The sequence below is a fragment of the Bidens hawaiensis genome, unplaced genomic scaffold (genome assembly GCF_021521415.1).
Source record: "Bidens hawaiensis isolate Kalapana, Puna unplaced genomic scaffold, B.hawaiensis_p1.1 tig00006635_1, whole genome shotgun sequence".
NCBI lineage: Eukaryota > Viridiplantae > Streptophyta > Magnoliopsida > Asterales > Asteraceae > Bidens > Bidens hawaiensis.
The window spans coordinates 779,838-799,247 of record NW_027491449.1 but is presented as its reverse complement, the minus strand read 5'-3'; the positions used below and the strand labels follow the sequence as shown (position 1 = coordinate 799,247).

Sequence of the window (19,410 nt, the reverse complement as noted above, 5' to 3'; positions counted from 1 at the left end):
GTCTAACTTAGGTAATAGGCGGTAATATTATTAGGATACGAATTTCCATAAAATGAAATCACAAGGGTGGGTATTGAAGAAAACATTATTCTAGAAGAATCATGACAAATTAGGAAATTCAACACATTTATTTGTTACTTAAAATAAAATACGGAATAAGTAAACTATGAAAATATAAAACATATACTAAATAATTAAATTTAATAAATACTAAACATAAGATACTATAACATTTATGATACGTATTCAACTACATCAACATCTATGATGAATCTAAGCATATGATAAACATAGGTTTTATAAAAGCTGTTAATTTTATACAAAAACATAATAATTAACAAAGATATTAAACAGAAAAAAGTAAAAGTGTCAATTGTAGCATAACTTAAACAACCAAAAGATAATATTCTTGAACCCCCAATATTGATACCACAAAAGCTTAGTTTAAACCTATTAAAACACTTGGGACAGGATTAGAGAATGAGTGGCACGATTGTACTCGAGTAGACATTTCTTCCCAAACTCAAGTGAATTAACGCGAACAAATTCTGGCCAGTCATGAACTCTAAACTTGTAATTACCATGATTGTATTCCATGTGGATTCTAGTCATCACATCTTCACCATCTGGGTTTATCAACACCAACTCAGTCTCTTTATTCAATCCATTGTCACGAGCAAATTCAACAGGTAAACGCTGTAAATATATAAACAAAATTATTTTGTATTTAGAATAATACATACTTAAATACAAAAAAAGTTTGTATACCATAACCAATTTATGACATGAGAAAAAACTTACCAAACGATATCTAATAACAACTTCAACAAAATTGTTATCGGCATGCTCATCTTGAATCCTAACACGCTCACCTTCTAGATCAACAACACCAAAACTTTCATCATATAATTATAAAAACATAGAACAAAAGTTAACAAATAATTATATTTGGATATACAACTTACGTGAATATAGGGAAACTAACCAGAAATAGTAACTATATCAACATTGGCCGACCGACCAACAACCAAATTTTGTTGAACAAACTGTGTAAGTTCAACACCACAACTATCAAAGACATATAACCTGAGAGTATGTAAGGCCCCGTTACCGATGCCCTACTTTGGACGTTGGATTTACTCATAAACACAGTTCTAAATATCGGAGTTAATTAAAACATTTGCGGAATATTAAAAACTTTCATAAACATTACAATCAAACCCATAACTTTGTCTTTCGAATCAAAAACATTAATTAAAAACGTCTTAGGTCTTCAGATTCCAGACTCTTATTCTTCTGCCATGTGCCCGTACTCAAGCCAGTTGTCTCATTCTACTCACCTGCGTGCATACTAAAAGTCAGCTACGCTGAGTGAGTTCTAGTTAATCATGCCGCATGCAACACATTCATAACTACCTACTTTCGTACATACTTCATACTTTCATACTTGCATAACCATACCTTACATTTTAAAGAGCATTACGCCCTATAACCTTCGCATATATTATTAGGGTATGCAAACCTTTAACCTTCGCATATATTATTAGGGTATGCAACCCTTTAACCTTCGCATATATTATTAGGGTATGCAACCCTTTAACCTTCGCATATACTATTAGGGTATGCAACCCTTTAACCTTACCTTACCTTTCATTATCATATCCATACCTTTAATACCATACATATCGTAGTCGTACATACTTCCTTATTCACATACACATATCATACATACTACACTATACTTGCCTTAACAATACGTACAATACTCGAAGGTCGTTCACGTACTGTCAAGCATACATACATAAGTATCACAATCTTCATTAAGACATAAACTTACCATTTAAGGTAAGTGTATTAACATTCACATCGAGTATGCACACAGTCCCGAAAACATAACAAGGAAATGGGGCTAGAACTCACCTGAACTCGGTTACGTTCACCGTTAATCGTTATTCCCTTCTTGATTTGTGCATGACTAACTGTATAACAATTACACATATCAATTAACTATCACTACACGTATCGTCTTTCTAGTTTAATTATTACCCTCAACAAACTGTATAACTCATTCGCTATAACAAATTAAGCCTGATTCGTTAACTAATTCGTTACTTTCATAATCTAATTCGTTAACTGAGTCGTCATCTGATCATCATCTGATTCATCATTCCAATTCATTATCTGAACAAGCCCTGATTCGTTACCTTATTCTTAACAAATTGGCGAGTAACGAATCACCTGATTTGTTATCTGGTTCGCTGTCTAGTTTGTTATTTGGGCATAACTAATGGGTGAACTGATTCGTTGTTTGGGTATAAAGAATGGGCGAACTGATTCGTTGTCTTGCCTTAACGAATTGGTTAGTTGATTCGTTACCTTGCACCAATCTTATCCAGACTTTGACTCAGGGTCAAAGTCAAAATCGCCAAGTACACCAATTGGTCAACGATTCTTAGATCTGCAATTAAACCTTCGTTTTTTAACGAAACATCATGATTTTGGTATCAATGGATTCGGAATTACAGCGCCTACAAACCCTAATCGTCCATTCATCCAAAAATTCACGTTTATGAGGTGTGATTTATGCATCTTTACTACGGGTTCTTTTAGTTTAACAATTAACCTATCAAATAGTAATCAATTTCAGAAATCTTTGTTTCGTTAGTTTTGTTTTCACAAGACTCAACATAACAATGATTTCTAAACGATTCCGAACCTATATGAACAAGTTCTCTATATAAACGTACCTTAAACGAGTAGGTTTGCGAACACGGTCTAGTCTTGATGTTGTTTTGGTTCATCACAATGATCTAGCATCAACGGGTTTGGGTTTCCACTTTCGGATCTAGGCTCAGGTTTTAGGATGGTGTTTGTGTGTGTTTTCCAAGGTGTAGGCTATGGTGTAGATATAGATAAAAATGGAAAGGTTTAGGGTTTAAGGGTATTTATACCCCCCTTAAGCCCATGGACCTAAGGCCCATTCCATATCCTATTCCATCTTCTAAAGTCCAAGCCCATTTTTGATTAGTTTATTTATTTAAACCGATAAACGACACACTATAAATAAACGAAATTTATTTTATTAATTGTTATCAGAATCAGGATGTTACAGAGTATTCTGATCATACGGTAAAAACACAAGATAATCATTAACTTGTAAGTTAACATGCCTTGCTAAACTGGACCATTCACCAACAAATGCATATCCAGAATTACTGCTTTTGAAACTTTTAAACACAAGAGTCCATCTACTTCCATCAAATACAGAAACATCCCAGTTGGCAGATGATCTTCTCCACGTTTCAGATATGGAAGGTAACGTACAAGCCGATCGTCTCTTAATTGCTTACATCCAAGTTTAATAAACATTGTTAATAAAAAAAATTAAAATAAAAAAATTTAAAATTTATATAAACGTCCGAATAATAATAAGGTTTAACATACCAACTTATTCATTGTTGGATAAGAGACATAGACATCAAAAATCTTATGCTGCCACTCCGGATTTTCTGGAACATATAACATTCCCCATTCGTGTGGCTGAGTGGGACAGAAAACAAAAACATCACCAAATCTGTAACCCTTGTCTTTTACAAATGGGAACCATCCATTGCCAAATACATACTTATCAATGCTAAAATCAATATCAACCCTCCATTCTTGATTTAGATGCGTAATAGTAACAGTCTCATGGACAGAATCATGTGGAAAAAGAAGCTTAAAATAATCTTTGTGAATTTTCTATACAATATAACAGAAACTCTATTAGCATATATTAACCTAAAAAATTGAAGTAGATGATAATAACGACTAATTTTAACTGGTAGATATTGACCATATCTTCAAGGGATGGTTGATTAGATACAACTAATGCAGGATAATACATCTCCTTAGCAAATATCAATGGCATTAGGTGTATTGTAAGTAATGCAAATATATGAAATTGACATTAATGATGAAGAATATGTGTAATAATGAAGAAAAATCTAAAAATAGGGATTATTTAGGACAAAATCAGGCACTAATTAGGGTTGAAAGGACGAACTTACCTTCAAAACATGGATGAAGAATCAAAGAGTGATGTTGATTTTGATCAGATGGTAGAAATAGATTAAAAACAATTTAAAATTGGTTATAAATGATACAAAAAGTCGGTTTTTAACCCGGGTCATTATATGGTAAACGGGTTTCTTGAGAATATAACCATCACATTTAATTATTGGAATATATTTCAAATAATACCTAAACAGCATATCTATTGTTTATATTTGTCTTAAATTTTAATATTTGGGAGAAGGTAATTACATTTTTGACAGCGAATATTTAATTATGTTATCCAAAATTTATAGAATTAAATTTTAAAAAACCTAAAATAAAACAATAAAACTAAAATTTGTGAGTTGCAATAAACAATATAAACAAAATAAGATTAATGATAATATAAAGAAATTAAAAACCACCATGATAAATAAGAAATGTATGTGAACAAAATAAAAACCCAACAATCAACTCAACAAAAACACCAACAAAATGAAGTCTTAACACCAAAATGTGTGTTTGGTCCCAACACCAATTTGTTGGAACAGTCAATCACTCAGTAGTCAGAGTAGAGCTTTCCTTGATGAATCTTTTGAAACGAAAGATATCTTGTTTGTAAACGGTGGCTTGGATTCGATTCTCCTGTCATTAAAGAACAAAATATATATCAGAATTACAACTCAATCAATAATTAAGATATAAAAATATAAAATCTGTAACATATATACAGATTCATAAATAGATACTTACATCTTCATCCATTAGCACCATCTCAATCAAAAAATCCTCGTTGACATCTTTGTTATCTTTGATGCTCCAAAGTCTTAGAACTCTAACCTTAAGAGTTGATGGTGATGTTTTTAGAACATCGATTTCATTTAGCATGGTAAATTTTTAAGCTTCCATTGCCCTATGCATAAAATTAAAATATAAAACATTAGACTAAATAATTAATAAAAACAATTATTAAAAGGGTAGGAGCTTACATTGTTACAGAATTTATGATTATGAAAAGTATGATAAAGGCTTATGTGATTAGTTACATATTATATAGTAGGATGTAGAGAATATACATTTTGGTAAACGTATTATTTATCTTTGATGCTCCAAAGCCTCAGAACTCTAACCTTAAGAGTTGATGTTGATGTTTTGAGAACATCAATTTCATTTAGCATGGTAAAGATTTGAGCTTCCAATTATCATTTGCTTATAAGGAAAATGTAAAACAGTTAAATAAAGTGGCCGAAAACTAAACACAATTATTAACAGTGTAAAACCTTACATGGCAGAAAATACGAATGGAATAAAAGGCCTATAATTATGAAAATTTTGAAAATTTAATACGTGATTAGATATTATATAGTAGAATAGAATGTAGAGAATGTTAATTTTGTTAAACGTATTATGTTTACAAACCTTGCTATAAATAAGTTTGAATATAATAAACCGGTTTTTTGTTTAAAATTATATCCAAAAATAACATATTGATTATGCAAAAATAACATATTTATTGTAAATTGTAACATATTGTATTCAAATCATAATTTCCAAAAATAAAACATTGAATATCAAAAAAAAGTATATTTAGAAAGTATGATTATATACGGTTATATAATTTTATTTAATAATATATAAAAACATAAATTATTTCCGTAATTATAGTTAATTTAGTCAAACATTTATATATAGTCAGTAATAATTTGAATTTGAATTTCAAATTATAGTCAAAAGGTAACTCATAATGAAATCAGTTATGTACATTAATATTGTTATTATAATATAGAATAAATTATATTTGGAAGATGAATATTATAATTTAATATGTATTTTAATTAAAGGTCAATATGATGATTAGTAAATGTTAATAAATAATAAGTAATTTTATAATTAATATTTCAAGAAAACATTAAAGAATACTGAATAAAAATTTGCCGGAAAAATCTAAAAAAATTGGACGGAAATAAACATAAATTAGATAGAATTTTATAACTGGAAAAACAATAGAATAAAAAAATGGCCGGAAAATTATAGAATTGAACAAACAAAACAATAAAAATTTGCCCGGAAAACAATTAAGAATATGGACGGAAATTCAATTCTGAATTTTCACTTTTCAAAAAAATAACAAATTCACCGGAAAATCTTATTAAACATAAAAATATGCTTATAACAAACTGGCCGGAATATATTTGTAAGGCCCCGTTCCCGGTGCCCTACATTTGGTCGTTGGATTTACTCATAAACACAGTTCTTACAAATCAGAGTTAATTAAAACTTTTCGCTGAAGATAAACATTAATCATTTATTACAAAGCATTCGATCTTTCATTTAAAACCATAACATAAAACATCATTTTTAAAACATCATTTGTTCTATCTTCAGATGCCAGCCGTTCAATCCATGTCATGTGCCATCCTCATGCTAACTCTATAATCAGCTCACCTGCGTGCATACTAAAAGTCAGCTACGCTGAGTGAGTTCTAGTTAATCAAGCGACTTATCATACAACCACTACATATATCATATACGTATCTGAAGGCATGTAGCCCACTATCTGACCTGCTCACCTTACCACTTAACCTCTTATTTACCCCTACCACTTAGCCACTTTAATAACGAATGACGTTTTGCCACTTTGCCACTTTAATAACGATTGACGTTATGCCACTTTGCCACTTTAACACTCTTACTAGACCCCTATCCACTTCTATCACACTCTACTTCTACTTGTCTAATACACACTTCCTATCAATTCATTATTTACATAGTAAGCAAATCGTAGCATTCATACACAGGCAATCACTATCCATGGCGATACGTGCAATATCCGAAGATCGTTCACGCACTGACAAGCATTATATGATAACTAATTTATATATCATCTATAGCATACACTTACCACTAAAGGTAAGTGTATTCACACTTCACGTTGAGTATGCACACAGCCCCGAAAACATAACAAGGAAATGGGGCTAGAAACTCACCTGGACTCGGTTACTTCTTCCGTTAACGGTTACTCCTTTCTTTGGCTGAGCACGGCTAGCTGTATAACAATTATGCGTATTGATTACTATCACTTTTCATGTCGCGTTTCTAGTTAAATTATTACCCTCAACGAACGGGGGTCCGGAGGCAGCGCCCCCTGGCAGTGGGGTCTAGGGGCGGCAGCCCCTGGCTAGGGTCAAGCTGCCAGGTCAGCTTGGAAAAATTTTATTTCTATTAATTGTCTTATCACATTTTCCACTACGATTTTAAATTATTAATTAATTCGCCCACTTGATTGCTATAACGAATTAAGCCTAATTCGTTATCACAACACTGTCTAATTCGTTATCAAAATACTGCCTAGTTCGTTATCTTGACTTAGCGAACTGAGTGAGCTAATTCGTTATCTTGCCATGACGAATGGGCGAGTAACGAATCAACTAACATGATCTGATTCGTTATCCTCATTCGTCATTTCTCCTTAATGAATCACTTAGCGAGCTGCTTCTAGTTCGTCCCCCCACCATAACGAATTGCCATAACGGACTAGCTACCCTTCCGTTAACGAATTACCGCTAATTCGTTAGAATTCCGTAACCAATTAGGGTCAGGGTTTTGTCAGACGTCAGACGTCACATCTGATGTGACACAGCCTCCGGCGCCGCCGTTGCTGGAAAAATGTGAATCTCGCCGGAAAAGCGAGATCTCACTCGTTTGGCCACCGTTTTCACCGTTTTTTGTCCCGTTCGATCCAGATCTGAGCTAGGGTGATCCCTAAGCTCATCTTAGGTTCGGTTTATACCCAATTCCACCCGGATCTCATGACTTCAATGGTTTAACGGTGTCGGCTCGTCGTTTCATGACTAAATCTAACGGGTTTGTATCTCTACAATATCATACTATCATTACCTAGGGTCGGAAATCAATTCTTCTTCTATTTCGGCTAGAGAGAGAAGGTAGGATGAGAGAGAGCTAAGTGTGTGTTTTGGTGGTGTATGGAATATGAGAAATGATGGATTAAATGGTGATTTAAGTTTTATATAATTATGGATCATGGGCTTAGGCCCATGGTCCTTTCCTCTTTCCTTTATAACCCAAGTCCATAACCCATATCCATTACCCAACACTAGCCCGACCCATACCAATTCCTACTCTATTTAATTATTTCCTGTTAACCCGAGTAAACTTTCCCTCCAATATTAAATAGTATAATTAATATTATTTTAGAAATTTCTGGATGTTACAATATTCATCGGATATTATAACAAAACAAATTGGCCGAAATATATTCATCTGATATTACTATACTATTAAACAAATATGCGTAAGAATGGATTGTTAATTACCTTTAATATATTCATCGGAGAATAGATCTGTTATAAGAATCATGAATCGAGGAAAAAAACATTATAACATCTCCTTTGATAAACTATGAATTGAACGGAATCCAAACGATTGGAGACCTGTTCCCCTATGGTTCTGAAGAATAACATGGTAGATTAAAAAGTCGATAGTGAATAATGTAGAAGTCGGAATATGACCGCCGGAATTAGAGATGAATATGAACGGCGAATTAGGGTTAGCATGTTCGTGAATAGGTTTAGAGAGAAAAATGAATGGTTGGATTGGTTGTGGGTTACGGAAAATGGAGTGGGTTATGTTTTCTAGGTTTAAGGTTAATACGACATGTGGCATCATTAGAGAGACTCTTAGAATGGAAATATGGTAAGTTGTAGGCCTAGGTGGACAAGCTGGTAGAATGTCATGTGGCATAATTGTATTGATTTAATAGATTAGTAAGATAAGTAAGTTTATAAAGATGCTCAACGACAAATAAACACCAATAATGATGTCGGGTTTTAAATAAGTTAGAGTTTATTAGTAATATACAATTACAATACTTACATATTCATAAACATATAAACATACATGTTTATATATATATATACACACACACGAAAACTTAATGAAACTAATTGATAAAAGGTAACTTAGTAACGTTGGTTAATAAAAAAAATGTTTGTTTGAATTTACTAATAAGTATAATAGTCATCAGTCATTTAAAAATTAAAATAAACAATAAATAAATAAATAATAACAAAAATGAAATAAAAATTGGCCAAACCCAGACACTGCCGGATTCGAACCCCGGCAGGTGGCCGGCGCAACCCACTGATCTGCGAGTTCAAATGGTAACCAAAACACAAACAAATATTTAAGTACACCATCCGAAATTCCCCCAAAACCTATGAACCCTAGATTCTGAATCGCTTAATCCAGTCTATGATTGTTCAAACAGCATTAGGGGTTTCGAAAAACGAAGAATGACGAGTAAGATACAAGTATTAATTACCATAAACGAGAATGACAAGTAAAAATTTTATTTCTATTAACTATCTTAACACATTTTTTATTAGAATTTTAGATTATTATTTTATTCTCTAACTCATTTGCTATAACGAATTAAGCCTGATTCGTTACTTTTCGTGATCTGATTCGTTAGTCTGTTTCGTTATCTTAACATAGCGAATTGGTGCGTGACGAATCACCTGATTCGTTATCTGGTTCGTTATCCTAGTTCGCTATCCTAATTCGTTATCCTAATTGTAAGGCCCCGTTCCCAGTAGCCCTACTTTAACGTCGGATTTACTCATAAACACAGTTCTACAAATCAGAGTTTATTAAAACTTTCGCGGAATATAAAACTTTAACCGTTTATTACAAAACATTTAATCTTTTATTTAAAACCATAACATAAATCATCATATTAAAACATCATTTATTCCATCTTCAAATGCCAGCCGTTCGATCCATGCCATATGCCAACCTCATGCTAGCTCTTTAATCATATTCACCTGCGTGCATACTAAAAGTCAGCTACGCTGAGTGAGTTCTAGTTAATCAGGCGACATACAAGACACACATATCTTACATACATACGTATCTTAATCCTGTATAAATATCCATAAGAGGAACGTCACATAATATCTATTAAAAGAACTATTACTATTACCCTGCTATTTATATTCTCCATAGAAGGACACTCTATATATATATTCTTCATGGAAGGAACATCCTATATACTTCCATAGAAGGAACACTATGCTTTCTATTAAAGGAACACTATGCTTTCCATCGAAGGAACACTATGCTTTCCATCAAAGGAACACTATGTTTTCCATTTAAGGAACACTCTATATATTATCCGTAGAGGAGACTCTATATATAAGTTATCATCTAATATCCATATAAGGAGACAATCATCACTATTCTTGGCAATACATGCAATATCCGAAGATCGTTCATGTATCGAAAAGTAATCATCCCTGCATTACATACAATATCCATATCTTTATTTATAACCTAGCGTTACATGAAATATCCGAAGATCGTTCAAGTACCGACAAGCAATCAATCATATATAACACATATATCATACATGGCATACACTTACCATTTAAGTTAAGTGTATTAACTGTCACATCGAGTATGCACACAGCCTCGAAAACATAACAAGAAAGTGGGGCTAGAAACTCACCTGAACTCGGTTACTTCTTCCGTTAATGGTTACTCCTTTCTTTGGTTGTGCACGGCTAGCTGTATAACAACTAGGTGTATTGATTACTATCACTTTTCATATCGCGTTTCTAGTTAAATTATTACCCTCAACGAACGGGGGTCCGGGGGCAGCGCCCCTGGCAGCGGGGTCTAGGGGCGGCAGCCCCTAGCAGGGTCCAAGGGGCAGAGCCCCTGGCTGGGGTCGAGCTCTAATTCTATAACGAATTACTATAACGAATTAAGTCTAATTCATTATCAAATCACACTCTAATTCGTTATCAGATCGCATTCTAATTCGTTATCTGAACATCATGTGATTCGTTATTCAGATTCGTTAGCCTAGTTCGTGATTCTGGTCCCTCTTCTAGTTCGTTTTCTAAATATAGCGAATGGATAGATTCATTATCCATTTACACGAACGAGTCCCATTCGTTATGCACGCGTAACGAACTGATCATCCTTAACGAATCATCCCTGTTCTTATCCAGACTTTGACTCAGAGGTCAAAGTCAATATTGATAAGAACAAATAACAGTCAACATGTATTAGATCTGCAATACTCCTTCGTTTCTTAACTAAATATCATGATTTAGGTATTATTGGAATCGTCTATGCAGCGCCTACAAACCCCAAGGGTCCAATCATCCAAATATCTGAGTTTACATGGTGCGATTTATATATATACATACGGGTTTTTCATTCTAACAATTAACCTATCAAACTGTAATCAATTTCAGTAAGTTTAGCTTTGTTGGATTCGTTTTTACCATACTAGCACAGATCTATGATTTCTAGACTAAATCCGAACCTAACGAACAAGATCTCGATATAAACGTACCGTAAATGAGTCGAACTACGAATACGAGCTGGTCTTTGATGTTGCTTTGGTTCGTCACGACGATCTAGCACCAACAAGCTCGGGTTCTCGTCTTCGGATCTTGGCTCGGATTAGAGAATAGTGTTTGTGTGTGTTTATGAAGGTGTAGGCTATGGTGTAGAGATAAAAATGAAAAGGACTAGGGTTTAAGGGGTTTTATACTCTCTTAAGCCCATGGACCTAAGGCCCATCTTTCCTTTTTGGTCCATCTTTAATTCTATTAACCAAGCCCGTTACCCCTTAAGCTTTATTATTATATTGTTATCATTATCCCATTAACTCAAATAATTTACCCGACGCATGTATTATATTAAATATTAGTCTAGAATTTTCGGGATGTTACAGGCTTTGGAGCCCCCAGTGCACATGTGGCGCTGAGGTGGCACTGGGGAGGGGCTTCGAAGCCCCTCACCATAGAGAATAGTCTTATGTGGTTAAATTTAGCCATGGTATGGATAGGTATGTGAGAAAAGAGTTTCGTTGTGTGTGGATGGATGTACGTATGCGTTAGCTACAAAAGTTCAATAAACTTGTAAAATATTTAGAGTACATTAAATACAATTTTGTTCGACATGGTTTGACAAAAACTAGGTTGTGTCCCCTTTGTTTTACACATATGAGGTGATTTTTGGCGGAGAATAGACCGCTTCAGATTTCTATAATATTACTAGAATTCTTAGATATTTTCACCTTAGGCCTCGAGGTTAACTACAATATAACTAAGTATTTGGGGTTAAATTGGTGTGGAGCAGTCACAAGTCGAGTCCATGATGAATTAATATTCTTAAGTGCCAACCTGCAAAATTCCCATTTGGCCATGGGCTCCCCGTTGGGTAACCTTACAAGAAATTGAATCCTGGTGACAGACAAACTCAAGGCCAAACTCTTGACAATGAAAATGAGTGCACTAACTATCGTTGGGTGGGAGATTAGCATTAACTGAGACGATTCTTGGAAGCATTAATTCCGATCTACTATCTCTCTATGTTAAGAGCCCCCGTTAATGTTATTGATCAGTGGAAAGTATTCGTAGGAAGTATATATCTTTGTGGGGAATGACCAAATCTCGAATTAGTTGTATTGGATCGCTTAGGATAAAATCTCCGCACCTAAAGAGAAAAATGAATCTCAGGGTGCCCAGCCTGGATTTCATGATTGACAAGAGTGCAGAAGTCATATACTACAAATAAAAAATAAAAATATATGCAACTAGTATTAGCCACAATAATCATCAAAGCTCACTCAAAACAGTAATACATATTTAACAATAAACACGTATGCAACTAGTTTTGACCACAAATCACAATAATCATCAAAGCTCACTCAAAATCAATTGAGCACCAAACTGAGGTTGCAAGGTGATAATGAGATGTGGAGCATGTGAGTATGATGGTGAGAGCTCAAAGGAGAAGCGTCTTAGAATCATAACGAGTGCGAGTTTTGCTTCCAACATAGCAAAATTCTGTCCAACGCATATACGTGGGCCCCCTCCGAATGGAAAATATGAAGTTTGACCCATGGTTGCCTTTGACACGCCTTCAGCAAATCTTTCTGGGTTAAACTCGTTCACATCATCACCCCATATATCAGCATCGTAATGTAAAAGCATCATGTGCAACATAAGCATTGATCCCGATGGTAATGTTAAGTTTCCTATTTTAACTTCTTCATAAATCATTCGTCCTAAAAGCGAACCGGGCGGGTATAACCTAAGTACCTCATGCAAGATCATATTAATCTGCAAACCAAGAGAAACACTTCGGCATGTAAGCAAGTTTACTTGTGTTTTTGTTATTGGGTGGGTAATATATGGTTAATAAATGATGTTCTAAACTTTAGCCGGTAACTTTACATATAAAAACTCATGTTCATATCCACCATGTCACGTCTCGACAAAGGACAAAAGAGACTTACGATTTTTAAATGATTTAATCCGTCTGCATCTGGTTTTCTGTCCCCAAACACTTTTAGAACTTCATCTCTAGCGCGATCTTGCCAATTCGTGTGCTGACCCAACAAAACCATCGTCCAAGTAAGCAAATTTGCAGTAGTTTCTTGCCCTGCAAAGTAGAAGAGTTTGCACTCTTCAATGACTTCATCAATACTAAGTCCAAAACTATTGTTCCCTTGTTGCTTGATTTCGTTGTCATTTGAATATAACAATAAGCCCAACAAATCTTCTTTTTCTCCACTTTCCTTTAATCGTTTATTAATAATTTTCTTTATAGAACTTTTCACTTCTCGGTATATCTCCTTCATCCTTCTGTTTCTTTTTGTAGGCAAAAATCTATAAATCATACATATGTAAAATCAATATTATGATCTATTCTTCAAAAAATTGGTTGATTCAGCTAAAAAAAATAATGTTTATTAGTTAACTCAGGTCTACTAAAATTACATAACAGGTCAATTTAGAGTGCCGCCACCACTGTTAGCCGCCACAAAAGCGAATTTAGTTATTGGATACTTTCTTTTTTTCTAAAATTATCCATTTCAAAGCGTTTTGTACCTATCCAAATTGATGCCAGTTTGGCCCAAGCATAACTTAACGAGTTAACCCCATACCTTTTTAACCCGTCCATTTTGCCACGAGTGACTGTTACTTTTCGACAAGTTTTTCTTATACAAAAGAAAATAGTGCACCTTAATAAACTATACGATTAATGGGAAAAATACTCACCGGAATCCTGGAATATAGATTGATTGTGAGGCTTGTATAACTAGATTTGCTTGTTCTTGTTGAAGCTCAAATATCCTTCTTCCTTCCTCATAGCTGCTACCAAATGCCGTACGTGAAATAACATCACTGGTCATTGTTTGGAGATGAGGATAAACATCAACTTCACATGATCTTCCTTTTGTCATCCCTGCCCATTTGCTAATCATCTCACTACAACTAATGTGAAAGGCTGGTAACATAAGCTACAACAAAAAAAAACATGCATTAGAATCATGGTTGGGTTTCCATTAGTTTAAATATCTAAACATAAACAGCGCATAAATGGAACCTTTAGTTTCTCAACATGAAATGCTGGGTTGATGATCTTTCTATGTTTGACCCATTCATCCCCGTCCACACTTACAACTCCTTTAGCTAGCATCGTTGCTAACGGATTACCTCCTCTTGGCTTTTGAAATTGATTATAATCAGCCAATATTTGTTTTATTAATGGAGGTTTTGTTAAGTGCACCACAGGTCGTGGTCCCATCCAGGTAAAAAATGTGCTGCCTATATAGCAACAAGAATTACATGTGTGCATATATAAATTAGTGCATGATATATGTTCGAAAATAGATATACTAAACTACACAACAACATCTAATTCGTATTTTGACTTATGCGACTAAATTTTCAACAAAAGGGAAATTAAACCTTGTAATTTTTTTGAGGCTTGATGTTTACCAGAAACGAATGTAAAAGCTCAAGTTCAACTCAAGAGTAACCTTAAAAGCCTAAGCCTTGTTCGAACTTGTGATCTGTCAAAGGCGGAACATGAACGTTTACATTGGGGTTTGGGGGGGGGGCAAAATTTTTGGATAAAAATTAAGGTAATTTACCCATGAAAAAAAATCACCAATTAAGACAATAAATCCCAAAAACGAAAATAACTAGTTCTTACACATAAACGACAAAGGAAGAAAAATTATAACTCAGCCCAATGACCTTTAAGGTCTTTAATTTCATCAATTACAGATTTCGAATTAAAGTTTTCAGCAATTTCTCTTTTTATGTAAATTATGAAGTTATTTGTAGGAAAATCATCTGACATTCTATTGCAAAGGTGATTCTTTACTATATTATTTAGTGTTGAAAATATCAAAATCAGATCAACAAATTAACCCAAACTGTATATAAAAAATTACGCATTGGACAGTCTTTGAGTTGTACCCTTTATAAAACTATCTTTTTATATAGTCTGCTTAAGAAAAACATAACCCGAATCGTCAGATCATGAAAGATTTATTAGTCAAAACACTCGAATTAAAAAACTAATTTCGAAGGACTAGAAGAAAAAACTACTTTCAAAGGTCATGCTTTAATGCAGACGAACTGCAACAACATAAATAGATAAGTAACAAAGAACAAAAAAACAAATTGAGCAAATTAAAAACAAAGAAATATAACATGAAAAACAATGCGTCGGTAGCCAAAGAATTATTCTTAGAAAAACGGGGAGGTCTTGTGTTTAAGTTTTATGTGTGACGAGAATAGAGGATTCTAGATTAGGCCAGGGTTTTTTCTTATCTATATGGGTTTTCTCATGAAGGTGAAATGGTATGATTGGGCCGGTCAGTCAGTGCACGTCAGTGATCCAAATGACTGTTAAAAAAAAAGAATATAAGCTGTTGTTTAGCTAAACTCTAAGCCCAAAGTCAGAGCCCCCCGGGGCCTTGATGACGTTCCACCATTTTAGCTTCTACATATGGATGCGTTGATCATCCGGTCTAACTTGCTACATGCATGTTAATACTGAGTAATTATGCTTGAGCTAAGGTAATTATAATGCTATACTCAGCATAATTACTCTATTTTTTTTCCTTTTTAACAAACTTTATTTCACTTGAAATCTTTCTAATTTTGCACTTACCAAGTCACTTTTAAATAAGTATCATACCATTAGACTATGTATATACATAGTTTAACTATTTGTTTAGTTAAAATGCCACACGTATGATGGTTAACTATTTGTTTAGTTAAAATGCCACACGGATACCGTGTAAGCAAAATTAAATTCACTAAAGCTCATTTTTAAATTAAGTGTAGTGGTTTTAACTGATTGCAATTATTAAAATCATTAGTTTACTTACTTATTATTCAATAAACATGATAATTAATATTTTTTTTGAATGAGCAACGAATCCTCTAAATGGGCTACTAGCTAAATTCACCAAATCGGGATGCACTCGTATTTCGATTTGGGGAAAACCTTCACCTAAGGTCAACGCCCGTGAACACTCGTCCGAAGGCACGACAGTGCGGTAATGTAAAACTCGTTCAATTCAAGGATCTAACTAGTGAACGTCTAGCTCCCCATCATCACCAAGTGCCGCCAAAGGGACAGTAAGCGAACCCGAGACACATGAAACACTTATTATTCAATAAATATAATGATTAAAATAATAAAATTAATTAACAACACCTTCAAAAATAACAAATAGTATAAAATGAAAGGTATTTTAAATAGGGAAAATGAATAGGTCTACTGCTTTTAGAGCTACTCTAATCGGTTGTTTAGTTCTGATGTGGCATCATTTAGAATTCTAAACTAGATAAATGTTAGTTTAGAGCATATCCACAAAAATGAATGGAAACAAACATGATAAGTGGTCACAATAATTTTAAAACCAATTCCAACCCCACATTTAATTATCTTTCTTCTTTTGAATTAAAATATATTTTTTTATGTTTGATTTTTAAAATTAGTTAATGTAACTTTTTTAGTTCGTGTTTGAGTTTGATTGTTTTAATTATTGTTTATGTATTTCTAATTTTTTATTTATATGACTTTTTTATTTTTATTTTAAATTTATTACTAGAACTTATTTTATTTTTAGATAATATGAAATAAAAGTTAAGATAAGTATTTTAGTTTATAAGAAAATATAAAAGTAGGAGATTTTGTGGAATATATAAATGTAATGTTGGAGAAGAAATAATAGTTTTTGATTATTGAAAAAGGATAAATGAAAATATGATGTAACAATTTACCTTGACATTTACCTTGTGGTCTTTTTTTTTTTTTTTTGAAAAGCCAATATCATTAAACAAATAAAAAGGACCATTTACGAGAAGCAAAAGGCCCGAAAAGCGACAATTTACCTTGACATTTACCTTGTTTTCAGATAGCCAACTTGATTTTAACCATTTATATATTTTTTATTTAGTCTCTTTCTTCTCAAAAGAAGAAACCTGAAAACCAGTTCTTCGATCTCCACGGAAAAACAATATCCGCCCGTCTAGCTATTTTTAAGTTTCATATGTTAATCGATGTTTCTAATATAACAAAGTTTAATGGTTCACTTTAAAATTAAAATTAATTGTAACCCGAATGATCAAACCGAAGTGAAAAGCGGCATGACTCGTACCATAAGTGTTTGCGGATGTGTAGAAAAACGGCATGACACGTGGAACAAGACTGTCGTTGAGTTTGATGGGTTTAAGTTTGGCCTGATTTGTCATCTTCACCATCTCTTTCATGTCTCCGAACAAAAACCGGTAACGAGTTCCATCCAACCCTTGCTCTCTAAGACTCTTCTCTATCGCCTTCGGCCGTAACCAGACCCACTTCAAGAATCTCCACCCGTATACTGCCACCACCACCAACGCCGCCGCAACACCAAAACACACCGCAGTCATCATCGCTTCCATTTTGTAACTGCTACTTGATTTTAATTTAGGAGGTGCTATTTATTGATGAGCAAGTTTCACTTAAGTCCCTCATGTTGGTGTTAACACGGTTTTGATACATAAACGTGTGAGACTGTATCACGATATGAAATGACCTGAGTTGATAAATGGGTCAAAGTTGGTTTGGTTTTTCTTTTTTAAAAAGTGGTGGAGCCTGGAGTTTTTTTATATGGTTTTAGATTTTTTATGCTTGATTTTCTTTTTTGGCGTCAAAGTTTTCAGGTTCAGACGGTTCTGACCAACTTGATTCGGGTCAGATGAATATCATGATAATATAAAAAATGCATGGTTAACATTTCATAAAATACAAAGCCATTTAAAATAAAAAAGGAGTTATATGTTATGATAAAATATATAGTATAATAATTGCTTAACGTACATTAGGAACAATAATACATATATTCATGAAAATCACATCACACGATCTCGAAATCGTCAATATATATCCAATTAATAATCGGTTCAACGAAAAAACAGATTTGAATCGTTAATCGATCAATTTTCGATTATTCTTAAGAAAAACATTTTTGAGCGTATTATGGTTTTTTTACCCTTTTTGTTTATAAAAAACTGATCTGGCTTTGTGCGTATTGGATTTTAACATTGGCTTTTTTATTGGCTTGAGTGTCTTTGTTTTTGGATTGAGCGTGATCAATTATTGTACGATGACTTAACTCTACCCATTATAATTGTTCTTTACGGATTTTCATGTTTTGTAAACAATTTGTAACATTTTCAATCATAACTTTAAAAAAGTTTGCATTTTCAACATAGCAAATGCAAGTATCATCCATATAATTATCATCCGTCTAATTGGTGTTTTCTTCAACAACAACCCCCCCCCCCCTCCCCCCCTAAAAATATTCATTTAGGTATTATACATCTTAATTTGAGACACTTTATAATTATTTTTGAACTTATCTATTACTCCACAATTTGGTTATTGCCATAATAATCCAATTAATTATTTTTATTTAGTAACTTTTATAATATAGAAAAAGAACTTAATTACTAAAAAAAATTAACTTAAATGGTCATAATAATTGGTTCGAACATTTAACTAAAATGATAATGGATTCGCTAGTTTAAAATAATGAGTTTGTTCGTTAATACGATAATATACCTATATATAAAACTGGAAAAGATTGGGTTCGGGCAAACCCGAACCCTAACACATACCTCTTCTCCTGATTATAAGGCCCGGTAGACATTTTGAATATGTGAACACTAAATAATTATTGTAATTTGAGTTTGTGCTAGTTTTTCTTTTACAATAATAAAGTTTTTATCGATGATGTGTATATGATTTTAAATTAGCCAGGTTAATATGAACAAATATAATTTGGTAGTTTAGTTATAAGCAAATAAAATCATAAGCTAAACATTCAAGTGATGATAAATCCAAGGACAAACGTTGTAATTTACTCTCTCGTAGTAAGCATATAACATATCAAAACACGGTCATCCGACAAATATCATAAATGTTAATTGCAATTTCCAAGGGTGGATCTATCCAAAAAAAGGAAAAATCCTCATATTATCC

General features: G+C 33.3%; 1 protein-coding gene across 1 annotated transcript; it reads right to left on the bottom strand.

The window, feature by feature from the left end:
• Positions 1-12,398: 12,398 nt before the first annotated feature.
• On the bottom strand, positions 12,399-17,924 carry LOC143633254 (cytochrome P450 CYP72A219-like). Its single transcript, XM_077101593.1, has 5 exons — positions 17,546-17,924; positions 14,467-14,687; positions 14,139-14,380; positions 13,373-13,745; positions 12,399-13,196 (listed from the first exon to the last, which is right to left on the bottom strand). The coding sequence occupies exons 1-5, from the start codon at positions 17,826-17,828 to the stop codon at positions 12,771-12,773; spliced, it is 1,545 nt and encodes a 514-aa protein (XP_076957708.1). The 5' UTR covers positions 17,829-17,924; the 3' UTR covers positions 12,399-12,770.
• Between the last annotated feature and the right edge of the window lie 1,486 nt (positions 17,925-19,410).

Coding starts and splice junctions, on each gene's coding strand:
- LOC143633254 (XM_077101593.1), bottom strand. CDS start 17,828: ATGGAAGCGATGATGACTGCGGTGTGTTTTGGTGTTGCGGCGGCGTTG. Junction 14,688..17,545: donor CACATCCGCAAACACTTATG/GTACGAGTCATG, acceptor GTTGCTATATAG/GCAGCACATTTTTTACCTGG. Junction 13,197..13,372: donor GATTAAATCATTTAAAAATC/GTAAGTCTCTTT, acceptor CTTGGTTTGCAG/ATTAATATGATCTTGCATGA.